This window comes from Eleutherodactylus coqui, chromosome 2, assembly GCF_035609145.1.
Source record: "Eleutherodactylus coqui strain aEleCoq1 chromosome 2, aEleCoq1.hap1, whole genome shotgun sequence".
Taxonomy (NCBI): domain Eukaryota; kingdom Metazoa; phylum Chordata; class Amphibia; order Anura; family Eleutherodactylidae; genus Eleutherodactylus; species Eleutherodactylus coqui.
Window position 1 is genome coordinate 27,969,548 of NC_089838.1, and position 21,703 is coordinate 27,991,250.

General features: G+C 44.1%; 2 protein-coding genes and 1 long non-coding RNA gene across 5 annotated transcripts in view; 2 read left to right on the top strand and 1 right to left on the bottom strand.

Moving 5' to 3' along the window:
* Window positions 1–13,486, top strand: part of VWF (von Willebrand factor) — a 167,834-nt gene extending 154,348 nt beyond the window's left edge. The window contains exons 45-52 of the mRNA XM_066590522.1: window positions 815–998; window positions 2,588–2,628; window positions 5,969–6,085; window positions 6,319–6,417; window positions 6,911–7,039; window positions 8,579–8,618; window positions 9,346–9,440; window positions 12,736–13,486. Of these exons, the coding sequence (XP_066446619.1) occupies window positions 815–998; window positions 2,588–2,628; window positions 5,969–6,085; window positions 6,319–6,417; window positions 6,911–7,039; window positions 8,579–8,618; window positions 9,346–9,440; window positions 12,736–12,924 (894 nt within the window). The 3' untranslated portion in view covers window positions 12,925–13,486. The remainder of the gene's footprint in view (window positions 1–814; window positions 999–2,587; window positions 2,629–5,968; window positions 6,086–6,318; window positions 6,418–6,910; window positions 7,040–8,578; window positions 8,619–9,345; window positions 9,441–12,735) is intronic.
* LOC136611202 (uncharacterized) overlaps window positions 1–21,703 on the bottom strand; it is a 124,238-nt gene that overhangs the window by 74,258 nt on the left and 28,277 nt on the right. The window lies entirely within an intron of this gene.
* ANO2 (anoctamin 2) overlaps window positions 15,233–21,703 on the top strand; it is a 270,743-nt gene continuing 264,272 nt past the window's right edge. For both annotated transcript variants that reach the window (XM_066590524.1, XM_066590523.1), the window contains exon 1: window positions 15,233–16,094. In XM_066590524.1, the coding sequence (XP_066446621.1) occupies window positions 15,932–16,094 (163 nt within the window). In that variant the 5' untranslated portion in view covers window positions 15,233–15,931. The remainder of the gene's footprint in view (window positions 16,095–21,703) is intronic.

Below are 21,703 nucleotides of genomic sequence, written 5' to 3' on the forward strand. Positions count from 1 at the left end.
TCATCTATTAAGCCGATTTCACACGGGCGACAAAATTGCACGATTTTCTCACAATGCAACAAATCGCATGTATGTGAAGCCCCTGCTTTCCAATGGGTTCCTTCACATTAGCGATGTTTTGTAGGCTGCTACATTGCGAGAAAACAAGTAGTGGGTTGCTAAATATTGCTGCAATTTGCGATGTTTTGTAGCCCATTTTTCCCTATGGAGCCTTCCTTTCTGTTGCATCGCATAAAAACATACTTTTTTTGTGTGGAAATCCTACTGTTTACCCCTAAACTAAGCCCTTTGTTTAGTTTTTTTTAATGTAATGCAGATGGGGGCTTATATTTTCAAGGTAGGGACTACTGGAAAATTTAGGTAGGTAGGTGTTATGTATGGGGTAGGTCTTATTTTTGGGGAAAATAAGACCTATAGCAAAATCGCCACAAAATCGCGATACTGCCGCGAGAAAACACAGTGATATCGCACAAAAACACAGGAACACAGCTGCAATATCGCTGCGATTTTCTCGCGCTGATATTACTTTTGCCCCGTGTGAAAGAGCCCTCGGGTGTATGAGGAGCATATTCAGCCAAGGATGAAATAATTAGAGGCTTCTAGTAAATAATCCAATCAGAAAACAGATGATTTGGTGATTGCCATATATATACTTAATAAAGTGGCGATCCTCTATATCTAACACTGCAGACTGTCTGTGTGTGTGTATATATATATATATATATATATATAGGTTCACGGGGTTTACTTTTTACATATTTTTTCATAGTTTTTAACATTACATACAACAGTTGATCTTTTTGGGTCATTTTAGGTTGGAACAAGATGGACATCTCCCTACGATCCTTGTATCATTAATGAATGCGCCGAAGTGAACGGAGAAGTCTTCACACTGCAGAGAAACATCACCTGCACTGATATAGAGACCAAGAAATGTCCTACAGGCTTTGAGCTGAGCTGCATGCAAGGGTCAGAGTGTTGTCCCATATGCCAATGTGGTAAGATCTGCTTGGACAGTGCTAGGATGTCATATAGACCTTTCTCACAAAAAAACTCTTCCCATTTGCTCTATTAGGGCTTCTACCCAGCAGCGATATGTTTTATTGCCATGCGAGAGCAAGTGAAAACGCAATAATGATGAAACCAATGATTTTCAATAGTTTCATACTCATTTGCGATTTTTCACTCAAGCCTCGCAGCACTAAGAAAAATCTGCCATATCGCTCATTGTTTTGAATAGGGTGGCAGGGCTCTCATGTCTCTTCTAGGTGAGTAAAAAAATTTTTTACAGCTAGGGCTTATTTTGAGAGGAGGGCTTATTTTTCAAGCCCTTCTTGAAAATCATCGCTGTAGGGTTTGCCTGCAACCTGTTGCTTTCAATGGGGCCGCAGCAGTGCCAACCCCATTAAAAGCAATAGGAAAGCATCGCGGACCTCTGCCACAGCTGTGGCAGAGGATTCCTTCATCCATCCGGTCCCCGCGGGGATGAAGGAATCCTTTGCCATAGCTGTCACAGCTGTGGCAGAAGTCCACGATTTACTCCATATGTTATGCAGCAGTGCCAGCCCCATTGAAGACAATGAGCATTATTGCAGATTTTTCTTAGTGCTGCGAGGCTTGGGTGTAAAAATCGCAAATGAGTATGAAACCATTGAAAATCATTGGTTTCATAATTATGCGTTTTCACTCACTCTCGCATCACAAGAAAACATATCGCTAATGGCAGGGGCGTAACTATAGAGGGTGCAGGGGATGCGGTTGCTCCCGGGCCCAGGAGCCTTAGGGGGCCCACAAGGCCTCTCTTCTCCATATAGGTAACCCAGTACTATGAGTAAAGCATTATAGTTGGGGGCCCTGTTACAAGTTTTGCATCGGGGCCCGAGAGCTTCAAGTTACGCCTCTGGCTAGTGGGTAGGTGCCCTTAGAGTGATCTCCCTCAGTATAAGTGGCACCCAATGTGGTGCAGGGTGGTCCATGTTTTGCATTGACAATCAATCATTTCACTTTTCCCGACATGGCCACAAGATCCCTTGATGATGATGCTTGGCCATGCAAATTTTAGAAGCCAAGCCAGCACTTTTTTATTTCAGCGGAGATATTAATGAGACGACTTTTATAGATGTTGGGTAATGGGCATCTGCAGAGGGTACCATTGCATGGGGAACAATGATGCATAGAAGGGAATAGACCATTCTCCCAACTGTTGAGAAATCACATAGTAAGTAGCAAGCGTCTTCCTACTGCCGTTGACCATTAACTCATATCCATAAACATTGGATCATAGAGTTACAGTAGTGTTCAGGGCACTATTACGGACTTCTAATGAACGGCTCCCAAAGCCAGCTACTAGCCTATACTGTACCTTTGTTTATCTGTAATTTCATAAACCACACATGCCGAATTAAGGAAGTATTCACCCCTATATAGAGAATACAGCGGAGCCTATAGGCACCACTGGGGCGGGACAAGACTGGCTATGACTCTGTAAGATGGAACTACGGGGACTCCCTGTGCTATCATACAAGGATGCATTTTCATTCTATTTTGTAGGCTAATAGATTTTATTAGTGTTTTCTTCGTTTTGCAGCACCCATCCCTGGCTGCCTGCTTAATGGAACTATCATTGGGGTAAGTACAGAAAGGTTGCATGCTATTTGACATATTTTTGCTTAGGCTTTATTCCAATGAGTGCATATACGCAGCGTTTTCACGCCCGGGTGCATATACGGTACCCTTGTGAAGCATAAGTTTCCAATGCAGCCGTTCACATGGGCGAATATGCAGCGCATAAGTATGCCGTCAGCGAGAAAAAAAGAGCACATATGAGGCCGGCGCATATACGCTCAGCCAAAACATAGTTCTGGAACTATCTTTTGGCCAATATACGCCAGCGGGTCCTATAAACTCCTATGGGAGCAGGGAAAGAGAAGGGAGGGAGAGGCATTTTTACAGCATCCAACGCTGCGAAAAGCTTACAGGTGCCTCTATATAGACACTGGAAGGCATCTCGGGGATTTTGGCAAAGCAGGGGGGTTTCCAGGGTGCTGCGTATTTTCTCTTGCTCAAAATGATGCTTGCGGTCGTGTGAATGGACAAGAAAACGCTGGCCGTGATCATTAGGCGCTCACAGGGAAAACGTAAAAACGCCGTATATCCGCTTGTGGGAAAGAGCCCTTAAGGGTACATACTGTACATGTCATCTGATATGAAGATTCTTGTTGACTCATTCAAGACTTTAAGAAGGTTCAGGTGAGAACCCTGAGCTAAGACAATTGAAGAGAATAAAAACTTTTTCGTTTTGGGGAAATTTAAGTACAATTACAACTATTCAGTGTCATTCCATATTAGGTTTATTTTCCAAATTTACAAATTTCTAGCTTGAGACCCCAGCTGGTCGGGCGCCCACTGTCAGCACTACAATACAGAGGGGTCAGAGTGGAGACAGATGGCTCCAGCCCCTGTGTAGTGGCTGCTGCTTGTAATAGCAGGTGCAACTGTCGTTGATTTTAATGAGCGCTGTGCCTGCAATCACAAGCGCCGGCCACTACACAGGGGTCGGAGCCATCTGCTAGTGCTCCGACCTCTGTGTACTGTGGCCCGATCAGTTGGGGTAACTGAGCAGATGCCCCCAGCTGATCAACTATTGAGGACCTATGCTGAGGGTGGGTCATCCAAAGTATTTGGGTAAAACCCCCTTTTAAGGTAGCTGATAAAATGCAGATGATATAACTATTTTACAGGGTGAGAGAGAATTTTTATTTTATTTTTCTAAGCTAAGTATAAGGTGCTGCAGATCAGGGGAGTAATTAAGATTGGCAGCAGATGTTTGGTTGCCAGGGATGGCAGTGTGTTTCCCTGAAGACAAGTAATCTCGGGTGGCTGTAAATGTGCAAGTGATTCCTCTGAATGTCCCTTTCACTATGTGAGTGCACAACATCCCCACAGCACTCTCCTGCTCATAACGTCTCTCCAGCTATAGGGGTATGGGACGCAGAAGTCACCAGGCTCAGAGAACAAACACAATCTGCTATACACCCTACCTGTATGTAAAAACATTAGTGTATCAATCAGGGGCGTAACTAAAGGCTCAGGTCCCTGATGCAAAACGTGAGCTGGGGCCCCCCCTCTATCTGTATCTGTACCCGTACCCATACCTAAACCATGCTGCACAGAGACATAACTTGAAGCTTCTGGGCCCCAATGCAAAACCTGTAACAGGGCCCCCAACTATAATGCATTATTCATACTACTGGGCTCCTTTTAGGGAGAAGAGAGGCCTTATGGGCCCCCTAAGGTTCCTGGGCCCGGGTGCAACCGCATCCCCTGCATCCCCTATAGTTACGCCCCTGGTATCAATGCATTGCATGATAAACACCAGTGACATATGACAGACCCCCATTAACTTATAATAGGTACCCTTGGGTTCTGCTGAAATGTCCGATGTATAGATGGGAAAATCATGCCGCACACAGTGCTATTTGTCACATCAAGAAATCTACACCAGAGGCTCCTTATAGAGTAAAACCATAAAGTCCTAGATCCACTACATATGTTTTATGATATAAAAGGTCAGTATCCCACCCAAGATCAGCCGCTTCATAAAGAATATTCTCTCTTGGTCATACCTGAAATACAGATCCCGTTCTGCACATCCTTTCCCTCCTATATGAACACCACTTCTTTTCTCACCAACATCAATTCCTTCATACTAAATATGACTTTCCTTATCAATTCCCCACTACATTACACCCAATTTCCTAACTTTATACACTCATGCAGAACATTTCCCCTCCAACACCAATACAGAAACTTCCTCTTCCATCAGACTTCCATAAGGGAGTTGTTGGAGTTGTAATATCTTGGTACAACCCCTTCCCCATGCAGAAACATAAAAAAATGGTCATATGCTCATCTCTGCTCAATTCCTCTGTGTCCCGCGCCAGTGTTTGGTCCCCCGCTCAAGTCCGCGTTGTCCCATAACCGGGCATAACTACAGCTGTAATCAGGGGCGTAAGTAAAGGCTCAGGGGCCCTGATGCAAAAGGTGAGCTGGGGCCCCCCTTTATCTGTATCTGTACCCGTACCCATACCTAAACCATGCTGCACAGAGGTGTAACTTGAAGCTCCCGGGCCCAGGTGCAAAACTTGTAACAGGGCCCCCAACTATAATGCTTTATTCATAGTACTGGGCTCCCTATATGGAGAAGAGAGACCTTATGGGCCCCCTAAGGCTCCTGGGCCCGGGTGCAACCGCATCCCCTGCATCCTCTATAGTTATGCCCCTGGCTATAATCACAGGCCGGAGCTGGGGACTTAACAGCGGCATGGGACACAGCAGGAGTGGGGAGAGGTGAGTATATCACTAATTCTTATGTTTCTGCATGAGGAAGAAGTTGTACCAAGATATTACAACCCAGCCAACCCCTTTAAACAAAATGTGTCATCAGCAGATGACCTATTGTATACATTTAAGTTTTTATGTTAAATATATTTTTTAAAGAATTTGTAATGATTTTTTTTACATCTTTGATGTCCTAAGCTATATTCAAAAAAAAAAAAAATCCTAAAATTCTGATGCTTCAACACTAAGTCTAATAAAAGTCTGACACTTCCTGTTCTGTAGAGAAAACTTTTCAGCACACATCTTGCTGTCACATGCAGGTTTACAATGAAAGGTGACATCTCTAAATAAAACAGGATTCACAATAGATGATGGTCACAGCTGACCTCCTCTTCCTCTGTGCGCAGTGACCTCTGAACATTCCACAGGCATGTCCACAAAACTTTCCCATTGAAGTCAATGACCATCACCTGTCCATTGTGTCTATAGCCTATGAAGCTGATGCTCAGCGGGCACATTGGGGGAGATTTATAAGATTGATTTAAAATACATAATTTTTGTCGGTGCAAATGTTGTAAATTGTTTTAAATTGTCCGTATAAATTCTGTAATTTTTTTTTTCATTTTAGCCAGGAAAAACTGTAATGATTGATGAATGTTCCACTTGTGACTGCAGCATTGCCAATGGACCCATCATGGGCTATAAACTTTCCTGTAGACGGATCCGCTGTGAACAATGCCCAGAGGTCAGTTCTTATCCCCAATATCTTGTTCCCATTTAGCTTTTGGTTTTGTATGTAGATGCTATGGTGATGATGAGTGAGTGTAAGGCATAGCGTGTAGTTACATAACGCATACACATGGGGGCAGAGTTTTGATAACAAACTGCACCACATCAGGCTAAGATGTATATATGATATTGTTTTTTAGAATTTTACTACATTATTGTTAATACATTTTTGCTTTATTTGCTTTACAGAATACAGTTTTACAGAAAACCAGTGGATCATGTTGTGGTAAATGTATATTGACGGCCTGTCCTGTTACCATGATTAACGGAAATCGTGTCAAAGTAGAGGTGAGTTTCAAAGGGCATTACCCCTATGAAAGATGCCTTTTGTTAGCAGAGTCTCCAGACAATGAGCTGATGACATGTTGTTACTTTGATCTGACCCTTGGCGATCATCTATTGTATAATCTACACAGGAACCTGGAGAAAAGTATTCAATTTTCTGCAGTGCCTCTACAGGGGAAATGAAGTATTACAACGGTTATCAATGAAATTAATGGGTTATCCATGTAATGCATGGAAGTGCCGGGTCCTCTATATCCTCTCAGCTGATAGCTAAAGCTGAGCGTCAGCAGTCACGTCTAACTCCCTTACATCTGTCCTCTACTCCTCTCACATACATTTGGTAGCTTACAAGAAGTCAGAGGGAAGTAAAACATGACTGCAGGACCTGTTTTTTTGTAGTCTGTATCCTTGGAGACACATATGTTTGAATAGGAGTTGTAGACAGAAAGCGGTAGGAAATTTGTGCTTCATCTGCTACGATGTCCTTTCCCTTCAGCCTAATGAAACCTTACGAGACAACTGTAACACTTACATCTGCAAAGCCAATGAGCAAGGTGACCTGACATTGGTAACTAGCAAAACCACATGCCTGGACTTCAGTCGGGAAAAATGCCTGGCCGATGGGGTAAGTGCTTTATACGTTCATGAAAAAATGAAAACTTGCTCCTGTAATTGGGGCAAGGCTGTCTCTTTTTGTATAATTGTCAGTAATGTATAGTAATGTCTTCCCATTGTTGAAGGAGAAAAGCAAGATGTTGCCAAGGTTCTCCCTCTAGTATGTATTTAAAGAGAACCTGTCAGCACTTTTGAGCCCCGCAAACTGTATTATGGGGCTCAAAGGTGAGGAAACTGAGGTTCAAGGGTGCTGCTTTTTACATTCACCAGATTTCCCTTGATACCCAAGAAATTGGTGTGCGTATGCAGTGTGATTCTTTTCAGAAGGCTATGTGCACATGCTCTCTCATTGATCTCTATGGAAGAATGTATGCACAGAGTCATTTAAAGAGTCCCACTGTCCCATGAGCCTTTAGCTACGCCCAGGGGCGTAACTATAGGAGGTGCAGGAAATGCGGTTGCACCCGGGCCCAGGAGCTTTAGGGAGCCCAAAAAGGCCTCTCTTCTCCATATAGGGAGCCCAATACTATGAATAAAACATTATAATTAGGGGCCCTGCTACACATTTTGCATTGGGGGCCAGGAGCTTTAAGTTACGCCCCTGGTTGAGACCATGTGATCTGTCTCCACGGACCTAGTGGTCATCTCTTTATTTTTCACAGTTACCTAATACGGATATAACTAGTTGGACCACGTAATACTGTATAATTAAACAGCATGAATTATATTGTATTATAAAGCTTATATCATTAGAAGTGTATATACGAATCTGTCAGCAAGCAGGAGTAGATCTGCTTCAACACAGACTGATTTGACTTTGGGCTAAATCTAGAGGCAGCACCTGTGATACCCCGGTTTTCACCCTTTTATCCCACCTAGTGGGATCTGTTCTTTGCTGTGGTGTACCTAGGCCATTGCTCGCAAATGTAGTCTCAGTCATGTTGCAGCTCGCACTACACGTCACCAAAGGGTGGCACCCGACAGTGTGAACTGAGATAAAACCAGATGAATTAGCCAGGCACGTAGCATAAACCTAAGTACGGGAATCAGGCAAGAGGTCAGTGCTGGCAGAACAGGGGCAATATGATAAACCGTCCGAGTCAGGGCAGACAGCTAGAAGAGAGAGCAGTCCAATAAACGCAGCCGAGGTCAGGGATGGAGAAGTAAGAATAGTCAGGAACAAGCAGGAGTCAGAAAACCAGGAGATAACACAAACTACTGATCAGGCTTTAGTAACAGGGAAAACCAAATTGCTTAGGCATCCTCCTTAGGGAGAAGGATGCCTGACATAGCCAGGGCTGTGTGGGGATACTTCGGAGATTAGCACATGCATGCACACGCTGACCCTTTAAGCATGGGAAATAGCACATGCATGCACCCTAAGGGCAGAGGCTACAGAATGGCAGTTGGGAAGGACCCTGTGTCTGCCGTAGGAAGGAGAGGAGTGTGAATGGCAACCAACTATGGCAGCCGCAACAGGAGCAGGTGAACCAAGATGGCTGCCGCGGCAGTGTAATAAATTTATATATTCTTATGGTTTCTCTTGTAGGGTAAAATAAAACAGATTGAAGATTCTTGCTGTGAAACCTGTAAGTAAAAAAATAAATGTGCTTAGGTTGTATTAAAACTTATATTTTTGGACTACAGGCCTCTTTCAAAAAGTTATTTTATAGTAGAAAATCTATCTATCTCTCTCTCTCATATCTATCTCATATCTATCTATCTATCTATCTATCTATCTATCTATCTATCTATCTATCTATCTATCTATCTCCTATCTATCTATCTATCTATCTCTCATATGTATCTATCTATCTATTTATCTCTCTCTCATATCTATCTATCTATCTATCTATCTATCTATCTATCTATCTATCTATCTATCTATCTATCTATCTATCTATCTCTCATATCTATCTATCTATCTATCTATCTATCTATCTATCTATCTATCTATCTATCTATCTATCTATCTATCTATCTATCTATCTATCTATCTCTCATATCTATCTATCTATCTATCTATCTATCTATCTATCTATCTATCTATCTATCTATCTATCTATCTCTCTCTATCTCTCTCTCTCTCTCATATCTATCTATTTATCTATCTATCTATCTCTCTCTCTCATATGTATCTATGTATCTATTTATTTATCTATCTATGTATCTATCCATCTATCATTTATCTACCATCTATCTATCATCTGTCTATCTCATATCTATCTATCTATCTATCCTATCTATCTATCTATCTATCTATCTATCTCACACTTATCTATCATCCGAGTTATCACTTGTCACGTAATGTTCTAGGTGTGGAGCCAGAATGTAAACAAGCAGGAGTTTCCAAATATATTCAAGTTGATAACTGTGTGTCGGAGAGAGAGCTGAGCGTACTGTCTTGTAAGGTAAGACCAAGGAGTTCATTGATGTATAGCAAATGTACATACAGTCCAAACATAGGTTTATACAGGCTACCTGTGGTACTAGCTTTTAGGCCATGCACACGGGCGGAAATTCCATGGCGCGATTTCCCGCAGAATTTCCGCCCGTGCCCGCCTGCATAGGATTGCATTAGATAACGCAGACAGCCATGAAAACACACGCGGAAAACTAATCGCGGCATGTTCTATTTCTATGCGGGTCTCAGTGATGACGGGCCGGCTCCTCTCTGCGCATGCGCCGGCTGGCCGGCAGCTGGCGCATAGCAGAGAATGAAGACGCTAAGAGTGGGTGAGCCGCAGGCCTCTGTAGGGGCACGGGCCTTACTCTGCATTTTACACTCCCCAGTAAAGCTTTTTTGGCCTGTGCGTGGAAACTTTAAAGAACAGTTCCACCTTAAAGGGAATATGTCATCAGAAAATGATCTATTTTTTTCAATTAAGTTTTACATATTGTTTTCTGGTGATGTTTTTATTTAATTTTCAATGTCAATATCTGTATAAAAAAATATGTGAAAAATCATTCAGTTTTCACTCTGACCACTAAACTAATAATAGGCTGACACTTGCTGTTCTATAGAGAAAACTTCCCAGCAGTTATCTCATTATCATCACAGGCAGGATTACAATGAAAGGTAACACCTATATCAGTGTTGGGCAACCTTTTGAGCTCGGTGTGCTAAAATTCGGCAAAAAAACGAGCATAACTCGGTGGTGTGTCACTTCGAGAAAAAAACATAAGTTTGTGATATTTATAGTTTAAATAACAAACTTATCTCAGTAATGATGAGCTCCCAGCAGCGACAGCGCCCCAGCACAGCGGCCCCCCCAGCAGCGACCACGCCCCCGCACAGCGGCCCCCCAGCAGTGAAAGCGCCCCCGCACATTGACCCCCAGCAGTGACAGCACCCCCCAGCAGCGACAGCACCCCCCAGCAGCGACAGCACCTCCCAGCAGCGACAGCACCTTCCAGCAGCGACAGCACCCCCACAGCGGGCCCCCAGCAATGACTGCGGACCCTCAGCAGTGACGTTGCCCCCTCAGCAGCGACAGCGCCCCCCCTTCAGCAGCAACAGTGCCCCCCACAGCAGCCCCCCAGCAGCAACAGTGCCCCCCACAGCAACCCCCGCAGCAGTGACATTGCCCCCCACAGCGGCCCCCCAGCAATGACAGTGGCCCTCCAGCAGTGTCAGCGGCCCCCCACAGTGGCCCTCCAGCAGTGACAGCGGCCCCCCCACAGTGACAGCGGCCCCCAGCAGTGAAAGTGCCCCCCACACAGCCTACCCAGCAGTGACAGTGCCCCCCACACAGCCTCCCAAGCAGTGACCGTGCCCCCCGAGACCCATGTACTTACCCCATCCACGTCCTGGAAGGTCTGCTCCTCCGCTGGCCTCCGTGCCGCAAGCAACGATGATCTCCGGCACACACTAACGTCAGTGTGCTGCTGTACTCCTCTTCCCCTGGACGCTCTAACGGAACCAAGTGGTAAGAGACGCCGGGGGAGGGGGGAGGAGGATCCTGGCTGCACACTGACACAGTGTGCGTGGGGATCAGCGTTGCTACCTGTAGTAGCGCTGATTAGTGAATACCAGCAGGGGAGCCGTGGCCCCTGCTAGTATTCACTAACGGGGTGAACGGCCGACAGCGGCTGCGTGTCAGCGACTATGGCCACGTGTGTCATAGGTTCGCCATCACGGACCTATATACTGCATATAGATAACATAGGATCCAGCATTCACAATAGGTGACAGACAATAGGTTCACATGCTCCACCTTCCCGCACAATGACCTCTGCGCAGGTCACAGATCATGCCCACAACCTCCCACAGATATCAATCAGTCATCTCCAGTCTACAGTTTTTTTCGGTCCATGAGCTTGCTGTACAGCAAATCTTTGAATGCTGTTGAAAGTGGCTTAGACTACATGGCCACCCCATAATCATGTACAAAAAATAGAATCGTACATCTACCATTAAAAAAATAAAAACAAAATAGAAAAAAAGAATATGAGGATCTGGTTAGAATTAGTAAAAGAAAGTCTAAGTGAAACATTCTATGTGCAAGTTAGAAAATCTTTGGTAGATATTCTCTCATATATGCGCTACCTGTAGGTGACCCAGGGTCCCCTGATCAATGCCATGGGGTTGAGTATTTTGAAAATACAAGGTGCAAAGTGCCCCTGGAATGGTGACTCAAGAGCGCCTGAGAGCATTTGGGATTGGTGACCACACTTGATTAGTATGACAGTCCTTCTTTCACACTGAAATCTCTCTTGTGTTTTCTCACTACAGTTTTGCTTTCATGGGTGTAGGGAAAGTATGAATCGGCATCAGGTTTCCTACCCTTCACTGCCATCAGAGCCATCATTTTCTATTTCCACAATGGAAGCTATGGTTGTAGCGATGCAGTCCCTAGAACCAGATTGCTTCCCTAAGCTTCGTGCTGAACCTAGATCCTCATTGGATGTTCTCTTATGGAAGATTAAGGAAGGTCGGGGACCCTTCTCCTTTTGAAAAAGTTGAAATAGGCCACTTGCCATTTTTTCCAATGACTCCGAGTTTGCTGTCTATAGATGGATATCTCCGGTTTGGTTGATAACTCAAGTCATGTTTCATGGTTTCTTAAAGAGATTCTGTCTTCAGGTTTATGCTGCCCAAACCACTTAGAAGTCTTTGTATACACAAAAGGGGAGAGAGAGGTTAGTCTTCATGTAGCAGGCAGGGAGAGGCCGGTGAGAGCTCTCACAAACCAAGCCAGGATCCTACTGCACACTGATAAGGGGCAAACAGCCCGAAACAGCTGTCTGTGTATGGATTCTCGCTTGGTTTTCCATTCCCAATCATTGTTCCAATGACCTGTATAAAGGGTTGGACATTGATTTGCAGGAATGCTGCCATCCAATAGGTGGCGCTGCAGAGGTATTGTTTCATCCTCCTTATTTGCATATATTTCTCAGAGGAGCATGGATGACCTTATAAGTCTCCTCACTCACCATCTAGGTGCTCTCCTTAAGGAGTGATGATACCCCTCCGGACTCGCAGAATAAAACACCCACATGGGCAGCAGGCACCCCTATTCTGGGTGTCTGCTGCCACTTATAGGTGGCACTGCTGAGACTTCCAACATGAAATGAAAGTTATCCCGCTTCCCAGGCACCAGAGCCTACCTGTGACACCACTATTGATCCATGTCTGTTTCTTCATAGTGAAATGGTTATAGTGTTCAGCTATGTTTCATATATCGGTCTTGTTATTTGTTGTAGGGTAAATGCACCAGTACGTCTATCTACAATGCGAAAACCCGCAGTATGGAAGACCAATGCACATGCTGCACAGCAACACAAACCGAACTGGTAAATGTCTCCCTCCGATGTATCAATGGGACTAAAGTAGAGCATGAAGTTACGCAAGCCACAAACTGTGAATGTGTGTCCCGGAAATGTAACACATAAAAATATGTGACTACTCTTGTATAAACAGAAGACCATGTAATGTGTCCATCTATAGTACTCTGCCAGTTATTAGTGCCGCAGCATTCAAAGTACAATGCATCATGTATGTTGTATTATGCCTTTATTCTGCATCTTGAGCCTAAATATCGTGAGCGGTGGGAGCTGGAATTCTGGACAAAAAAGTTGCTGAAAACAGCAGATGATGTAGTTCTATCAGCGGTTAGAGAGAACAATGCCTTGTTCCAATATGTGCAATTTTAAGTGTTTAACATTTTTGAAACTTTCTTTTTTTTATTTGTTTTTAGTTTCTTTTTTATTTCTATGGACAAAAATTATAAATAACAGAAAACAGTATTTTATATTTTCACCATTACATTAAAGCTATGAGTATTTCCAACTATATTCACTGTGTTGTGGTTGGTAAATCAATTCACCTGTAAGTGAAAGAAATGCTCTTTGTACTAAAAGCATCAGAAAATTATACTATGCTGTATATACTTTGATTGATGATTGAATCTCCATATACCTCAATTAAAAACATTACATGCCTTTTTCTTCTGAAGCTTGTTTTGTATGCTTTGAGTGTAGTTGGCTGGTCAGATTTATTCCAGTTTCTGACTGTTGCAAGAGGTGGTGCTGAGACTTCCTTCTGGGAGAGGGAGAGAGAGCTGCTTAAACCACAGCACTAGAAACTAGATACTGTCACATACTGGTTAAATAAGAATCATCTAATAATTTACAAAAGCGCTGAGAGTATTTTCCACATTAAGGCCTCCTGCACAAAGGTGGGTCAGACCCTGCATGCAGGATTCCCGCAGCGGAGTTCCACCCAGTGCCCAGCCGGTGACCCCTGCGTACCTGTCCGGCATCTTCTGTGGGCACTGCAGATGTGCCTGCCGGCACTCCTTCGTGCATGCGCAGTAGCTGCCAGCGCTAGGGGTTGGCGTGTATCCCATGATACTTCCGCAGTGCTCACTGCGTAATCAGCACAAAATCGCAGCATGCTGCAATTTCTTCTACGCGAGCGTAAAATCACAATTGCTTTCCGCTCGTGGAGATGAAATGGCGTTTTCCTATTCAATGCTATGGGACTGTATTGGCTGTGGAGTCCGGAGACGGATGCCAGCCGCAGACTCTGCAATGCAAATATGCCCGTGTGCAGGAGGCCATATTTTGGGAGACGGGAGGAGTAACATTTGTGTTTAAAGTGACCCTCTGGTTTCGGGACAAAATTCTATGTCAGCACTGGAGGGGGGATATTACCTGCAGTTGTTCTTCTCTCCCAGCCTTCCGATCTTCTAGTTTTGGGTGCTTTTTTTAATCATCCAAAATGGTTGATGCAATCTTCAACTACCTAATTTCCATAGTGCATAGATAGTATTAAACTAGCAATGCACTATACATGCTCGCTGATTGGCTAGGGGTGCTCATATGATCAGTGCTGGCCAATCAGAGATCACAGTGTGTATTTGGTATTTAGAGATGTCCAACAATGGGACCTGATATTTGCAGATCACAGGACAACAGAAGAACAACTGTAGGTAATACACCTGCTTTACCCTCGGGTTCAGGGACAGAATTTTGTCCAAAATCCAGAGGGTTACTTTAATGATCAAGCAGTGATAGGATTCAGAAACTGCTGTAAATTGTTGGCAATTACTGAATTTTATTTTGCTTTGATGGGAAAACATTTTCTCTACTTCTTCTTATTTCGCTACATGTAAGACACTACCAGGGTAATGGCCAAAATGATAACAAAGTCAACCTAAATGTCGCTTTAGTCTTTTAGTTAATTTTTACAAAAAAATTCAAATCCTCCCTCTGAAACATTTTTGAAAATTTTCTTTGAATAGACATAGAGTTGAACTTGCATTCACCACTAGGGGCAGCTTAGGGGTTTACTGAATATTGTTTATATATTCAACTTGAATACAAAAAATATATAAAGTATCTCATGAGTTCTTCTAATAGTGGCTTCATGCAGCCAGAATCCTATAACTTCCCTTGAAGTATATGTAGAAGATGTAAAGCTCTGTAGCAGAAAAATTATTTATACCCTGTTTCCCTGAAAATAAGACATACCCTGAAAATAAGACATAGCATGATTTTCCAGAATTTTTGAGGATGCAAAATGGTTTTTCAGGCTTTTTGAGGATGCTTGAAATACAAGCCCTACTCCAAAATTAAGCCCTACTAACAGTTAATTAAAAAAGTCAATTTAAATAGTGTCCAGGCAGCTATACATGTAAAAAAGGTAAACCTTTTTGAACAAAAATTAATATAAGACACTGTCTTACTTTCGGGGAAACACGGTATTAATCAGTACAAAACTGGGGACCTTAAAAATGTCATGGAGCCATAATGTGGACATCCACTTGAAGGTAAATACTCCCCAGCTCCCATGCCAATTTCCTCTTAGCTCAAGGTTAGAATGGCACCATTATCTCTAAACGAGCAGGTGTTTACAAGGAACGCCTTTTAATATTTAAAGCAAGGACTGTATCTTCGTAGACCAAGTGTAACCTGAGGATTAAAAAAAAAATAAAGACCTATAAAAGGCTCAACCCTCAACACTCTATAGCAGAAGAGTTCCCAGGACCTTACGACAAGCATTGTTCTCGCCTTCACAATACCACAACATCCAGGGAGCAGGACCCGGCTGTCATGCCTATTGGATTTCCCTCCTTCTGGACCTTCTACATTATTGCGCTACCTTATTTGTATGAATTTGATGTCTGACTTACGGGAGACCATACTAAGCCTTTGTGGCTTGTTATCTAAAGAGGTTTCCTAACACAATTACTAGGTGCCATCATTCCCAATTGTTCGGCTTTCTTGTGTTATTTTTTGCAGTAGCTTTTTTTGTGTCTCCTCACTTTTTGAAATTTTTTTCCTTTTTTTTTTTTTTTTTCCTGGACTATTGTTTTTCCTGGCTGGTGATTACGTTAGCAGAAGGTCTGGCTAATTAGTTCCACTCGGTGTTTGCCTAAAGTAGATTCAAGCTGGGATGGAATTAGCAGCCAGTACCATTGGTAAATTAAGACGGGTTAGAAGCAGAAGCAGATTGTACACATTAGCTTCGCATCCACCTCATCCTATTAGCAGTGTCTCAATTTCGAGCAGGCAAATCCCTCAGTGCAATATGGAATCTTCCTCTGCACAACTAACCGGTGAGTTTAACCTTCCAAACTATTGATTTTGTTTGTATTTTTCTTCACATGTATGACTCGGAATCGTGACCTAGTCCATCATTAACTACAGCTTGTGACTGCCGAATATAGGCTTTCTCTATGGGAGTGTGTAGCAGGTGCATGGAGTATACACAATACTCCTAGTTTATGGCTACTGGAGGTGTGTTATGTGATTTATATGATTATTTCTTTGCGGCCTAGCATTATAAAATGAACTAGTGCTTCTCCTTTTTTTTGGGGGGGGGGGGGGGGGGATTCTGTATGTTGTCTTTGCTCCGGTTAATATACTATAATTTTATTTTTATTTTTTTTCCCCATACAATTTAAAATTTGAGTCAAAGTACTGTATTTAAGAAAGAATTAGAAAGAAAATAAAAGTTTAAAAAAATGCCAAATTATCTTCTTGTTGATTGAGGTTTGTGTATAATTATAGAATTCACAGCGGTAGGTACAGTCTATATAGTACTAATGTAGCCCCTCACATATATAGACTCAGTCTATACCTGGGAAGGGCTTATGTATAATTATACAGCTATAATAAAAAATACAAAAAGACATAAAATAGATGAATAAGTGGATGTTTTCTCTAACAGGTGGTGAGCAATAGGCCTTTTCTTTCATAATTAATAGGGTCGGATATTTGTAACTGTGCTTACAATGGAAGGGGATAATGTTATTGCTTGCGTTGCCTGAACTCTAACATCTTACGTATTAATACTACTGAGAAATGATTGAGTTACATTAATGGGGGATATCACTAAATAGTGTAAATGGAAAGTTTTAAAAAAATCACCCGTAAACCTTAAGACATGATTATTATTACCAGAAGTCAATACTTTAAATCCAGGATAAATATTTGCATCACATATTTTGTCATAGTTTAGTTAACCAATTATACTTTCATTCATATTTCGTTATTTCTAGCAAACAGGTAATTCGTTTCTGGTAAAAATCTATTTCTACTCAGCTGAAGAGCCCTGAATATAGATTATATGAAATTAGGAATGGGAAGCATGCTTCGCGTAGGCATGCAGAAGAAATGTGTTACATTCATGAAGGGCATAAGCAGGGGCGTGGCTAAAGGCTCATAGGCCGGGTGCAAAAGTTTAACTTTTGGCCCCCCAATTTCTCTTAACCCCTTAACGCAGAGGCGTAACTTGAAGCTCCTGGACCCCAATGCAAAACCTGTAAGAGGGCCCCCAACTATAATGCTTTATTCATAGTACTGGGCTCCCTATAGGGAGAATAAAGGCCCTATGAGCCCCCTAAGGCTCCTGGGCCCGGGTGCAACTGTATCCCCTGCATCCCCTATAGTTATGCCAGTGGGTGCAAGTACGGTGCCCTTCACGGATCTCAACAACATATCAGACCAAGACGTAATAAATGTCCACAAAGGACCAATACAGACATATCACAAGAATGCTGGGAAAACAAGATAACAAATAATGGTAACAAGATAGGCAAATAACAGTAATAGAAACACGGGAATGGTAACACTATGCCTAACCAAATTTTGGTGTGGCAGACCCTATTGTTATGTGTGCTGCTGGGATCTGTAGTTCTAAACTTCCTAGCAGCACAGACCTCACAAGGTTAATTGATTGAGCTGGCTTGGTGTGGTACTTCCTGCTAGCCAATCTCCTGAGTTAGTGCTCACATATAAACCTAGCTCTTGGTCAGTCTCTGTCTGGTGTTCAGGGTGAGCAGTCATGAATCCTTGTCTGTTGAAGCTTGCTGTGTGATCTGTGTCTTGCTGGTTCATGTCCGTTTGTTCGTTTATATTCTGTCAGTTTTGTGTCAGCTTGCTGTATGACCTGCTATCTGTGTCCTGTTGCAGCGTGCTGTGTGAACAGTGTCTGGTGCTGCTGGACTCCTGGTTAATGTAGGGACTAGCGGTATAGCCAGGAGCCATGAAGTGGCCTGCTAGCTTTCATGTTTTGTACAAAATGTCAACTAATACCTGAATATAAATACCAGGTATTAGTTGACATTTTGTACAAAATGTGAAAGCTAGCAGGCCACTTCACGGCTCCTGGTTATACTGCTAGTCCCTATGCTAACCAGGAGTCCAGCAGAACTGGACACAATTCCCACAGAATGCTGCAACAGGACAGGACACAGATAGCAGGTCACACAGCAAGCTAACACAAAACTGACAGAATATAAACAAACAAATGGACATGAACCAGCAAGACACAGATCACACAGGAGCCGTGAAGTGGCCTGCTAGCTTTCACATTTTGTACAAAATGTCAACTAATACCTGGTATTTATATTCAGCTTATCCTCTGTTACTAGTGGTTGCATTTTGGCCTCTGTATGCTGGGTATTCTGGCTCTGTGTGTCCTGTTGTTCAGTCCCTGTCATGTGGCATGTGAATGCGTCCTGTTCTGGTGAGTGACTCCTAGGATCAGCTAGGGCCCAGATCCGAAGACCGCTGGGCGGCCCTTATTGGGGCAATGCCCCCGCTTAGGAAGGGCCAGGTCAACCTTCTGTGTAGCACAGGGTCAGTTTGCCAGAAACCTGTGAACTCATCCAGTCCCTTTTGGGTACGATCGTGTGGGCCCTGTGCTTAGTTTGCCTACACGATTGTAACATAATGCACCCCTTTTGTAAATGGGGGGACATTATGTTACGATCATGTGGGCAAACTAAGCACGGGACCCACACGATCATGACTAAAGAGGATTGGGTACGCACATAGGTTGCACACGGTATTCACACGGTTTTCAAGCAAACTGACCCTGTGCGACATGGGAGGTTGACCTGGCCCTACCTAAGCGGGATAATTGCCTCAATAAGGGCAGCTCAGCGGTTTTCGGGTCTGGGCCCTAGCTGATCCTAGGAGCCACGCACCAGAACAGGACGCATTCACATGCCACATGACAGGGACTGAACAACAGGACACACAGAGCCAGAATACACAGCATACAGCAGCCAAAATGCAACCACTAGTAACAGATGATAAGCTGAATATAAATACCAGGTATTAGTTGACATTTTGTACAAAACATGAAAGCTAGCAGGCCACTTCACGGCTCCTGGCTATACCGCTAGTCCCTACATTAACCAGGAGTCCAGCAGCACCAGACACTGTTCACACAGCACGCTGCAACAGGACACAGATAGCAGGTCATACAGCAAGCTGACACAAAACTGACAGAATATAAACGAACAAACGGACATGAACCAGCAAGACACAGATCACACAGCAAGCTTCAACAGACAAGGATTCATGACTGCTCACCCTGAACACCAAACAGAGACTGACCAGGAGCTGGGTTTACATGTGAGCACAAACTCAGGAGATTGGCTAGCAGGAAGTACCACACCCAGCCAACTCAATCAATTAACCCTGAGAGTGCTGTGCTGCTAGGAATCTTAGAACTACAGATCCCAGCAGCACACGTAACATCTATCTAGAACCAAGGCGATTGCCACATCAGGAACCTAGATGGGGGGAAATGGAAGAAGGAAGGAAAGAGAAATGTATATAATAAACTAGCCACAAGTACTTATCGACAGGAGTCTACTGCTTCACCAAAAACCTCAGGCAAGACAATCACTGATGTCTATGTAGTGGCGGGCCCTGAATAAATACACTTCCATTATGGCTGATTGACTGGCTAGGGAAAAAACTCCCCTGTCTGCCAATCCGTTCATACACCACAGGAAATGTTGTAGCAGGATTCTCAAAAATAGCACATTATATGCTGAGCCAACTGAGGGATTTCTTAAATATGACATCTTCTGTAGTGTCAGGAACAAGGCACTCATTGGCCCCAACGCAACAGGTCATGTGGGCTGGGGCTGACGTCCTGATATCAACCTGGCTCCACTTCCTAATTGTGGCCAGCGTGCTACAGCAATATGCCAAAATTACCCTAATGGTGATAGCAAAAAAACCTTTGTATTAAATTATTCTTAATTAGAGATGAGCGAGCACCAAAATGCTCGGGTGCTCGTTACTCGGAACGAACTTTTCGCGATGCTCGAGGGTTCGTTTCGAATAACGAAATCCATTGAAGTCAATGGGCGACCCGAGCATTTTTGTATTTCGCCGATGCTCGCTAAGGTTTTCATGTGTGAAAATCTGGGCAATTCAACAAAGTGATGGGAACGACACAGCAACGGATAGGGCAGGCGAGGGGCTACGTGTTGGGCTGCATCTCAAGTTCACAGGTCCCACTATTAAGCCACAATACCGGCAAGAGTGGGGCCCCCCCCCTCCCAAAAATTTTTACTTCTGAAAAGCCCTCATTAGCATGGCATACCTTTGCTAAGCACCACACTAGCTACAACAAAGCACAATCACTGCCTGCATGACACTCCGCTGCCACTTCTCCTGGGTTACATGCTGACCAACCGCCCCCCCCCTCCCCCCCACAGCGCACACCAAAGTGTCCCTGCGCAGCCTTCAGCTGCCCTCATGCCACACCACCCTCATGTCTATTTAGAAGTGCGTCTGCCATGAGGAGGAACCGCAGGCACACACTGCAGAGGGGTTGGCACGGCTAGGCAGCGACCCTCTTTAAAAGGGGCGGGGCGATAGCCCACAATGCTGTACAGAAGCAATGAGAAATAGAATCCTGTGCCACCGCCATCAGGAGCTGCACACGTGGGCATAGCAACGGGGAACCTATGTGCCACACACTATTCATTCTGTCAAGGTGTCTGCATGCCCCAGTCAGACTGGTAATATGCACCTTAACAGTAACCGCGTTGGTGGTAATGTGGTGGTGACTGCGGACCTAGTAGCGCGGTTGTATTTTGTTGGTTTTCGGAATGTGGCCAGGATTAAGTGGGCCGTGGCGGGGGGATGGTGGGGGGGCTCTCTTGTAGTGTCGGTAAAGGTGAAATTCTTGGACTGCCACTAGACGAACCAATGCAAAGGCATTTGCCAAGAATGTTTTCCCTGTTGGAGGAGGAGGGGGATGTTTTTGAGGCACTACGTGTCCTCTCCACGTGTCCGTGGTTATATGCACCTTAACAGTAACCGCGTTGGTGGTAATGTGGTGGTGACTGCGGACCTAGTAGCGCGGTTGTATTTTGTTGGTTTTCGGAATGTGGCCAGGATTAAGTGGGCCGTGGCGGGGGGATGGTGGGGGGGCTCTCTTGTAGTGTCGGTAAAGGTGAAATTCTTGGACTGCCACCAGACGAACCAATGCAAAGGCATTTGCCAAGAATGTTTTCCCTGTTGGAGGAGGAGGGGGATGTTTTTGAGGCACTACGTGTCCTCTCCACGTGTCCGTGGTTATATGCACCTTAACAGTAACCGCGTTGGTGGTAATGTGGTGGTGACTGCGGACCTAGTAGCGCGGTTGTATTTTGTTGGTTTTCGGAATGTGGCCAGGATTAAGTGGGCCGTGGCGGGGGGATGGTGGGGAGGCTCTCTTGTAGTGTCGGTAAAGGTGAAATTCTTGGACTGCCACCAGACGAACCAATGCAAAGGCATTTGCCAAGAATGTTTTCCCTGTTGGAGGAGGAGGGGGATGTTTTTGAGGCACTACGTGTCCTCTCCACGTGTCCGTGGTTATATGCACCTTAACAGTAACCGCGTTGGTGGGAAATGGCCTCGCCGCCATCAT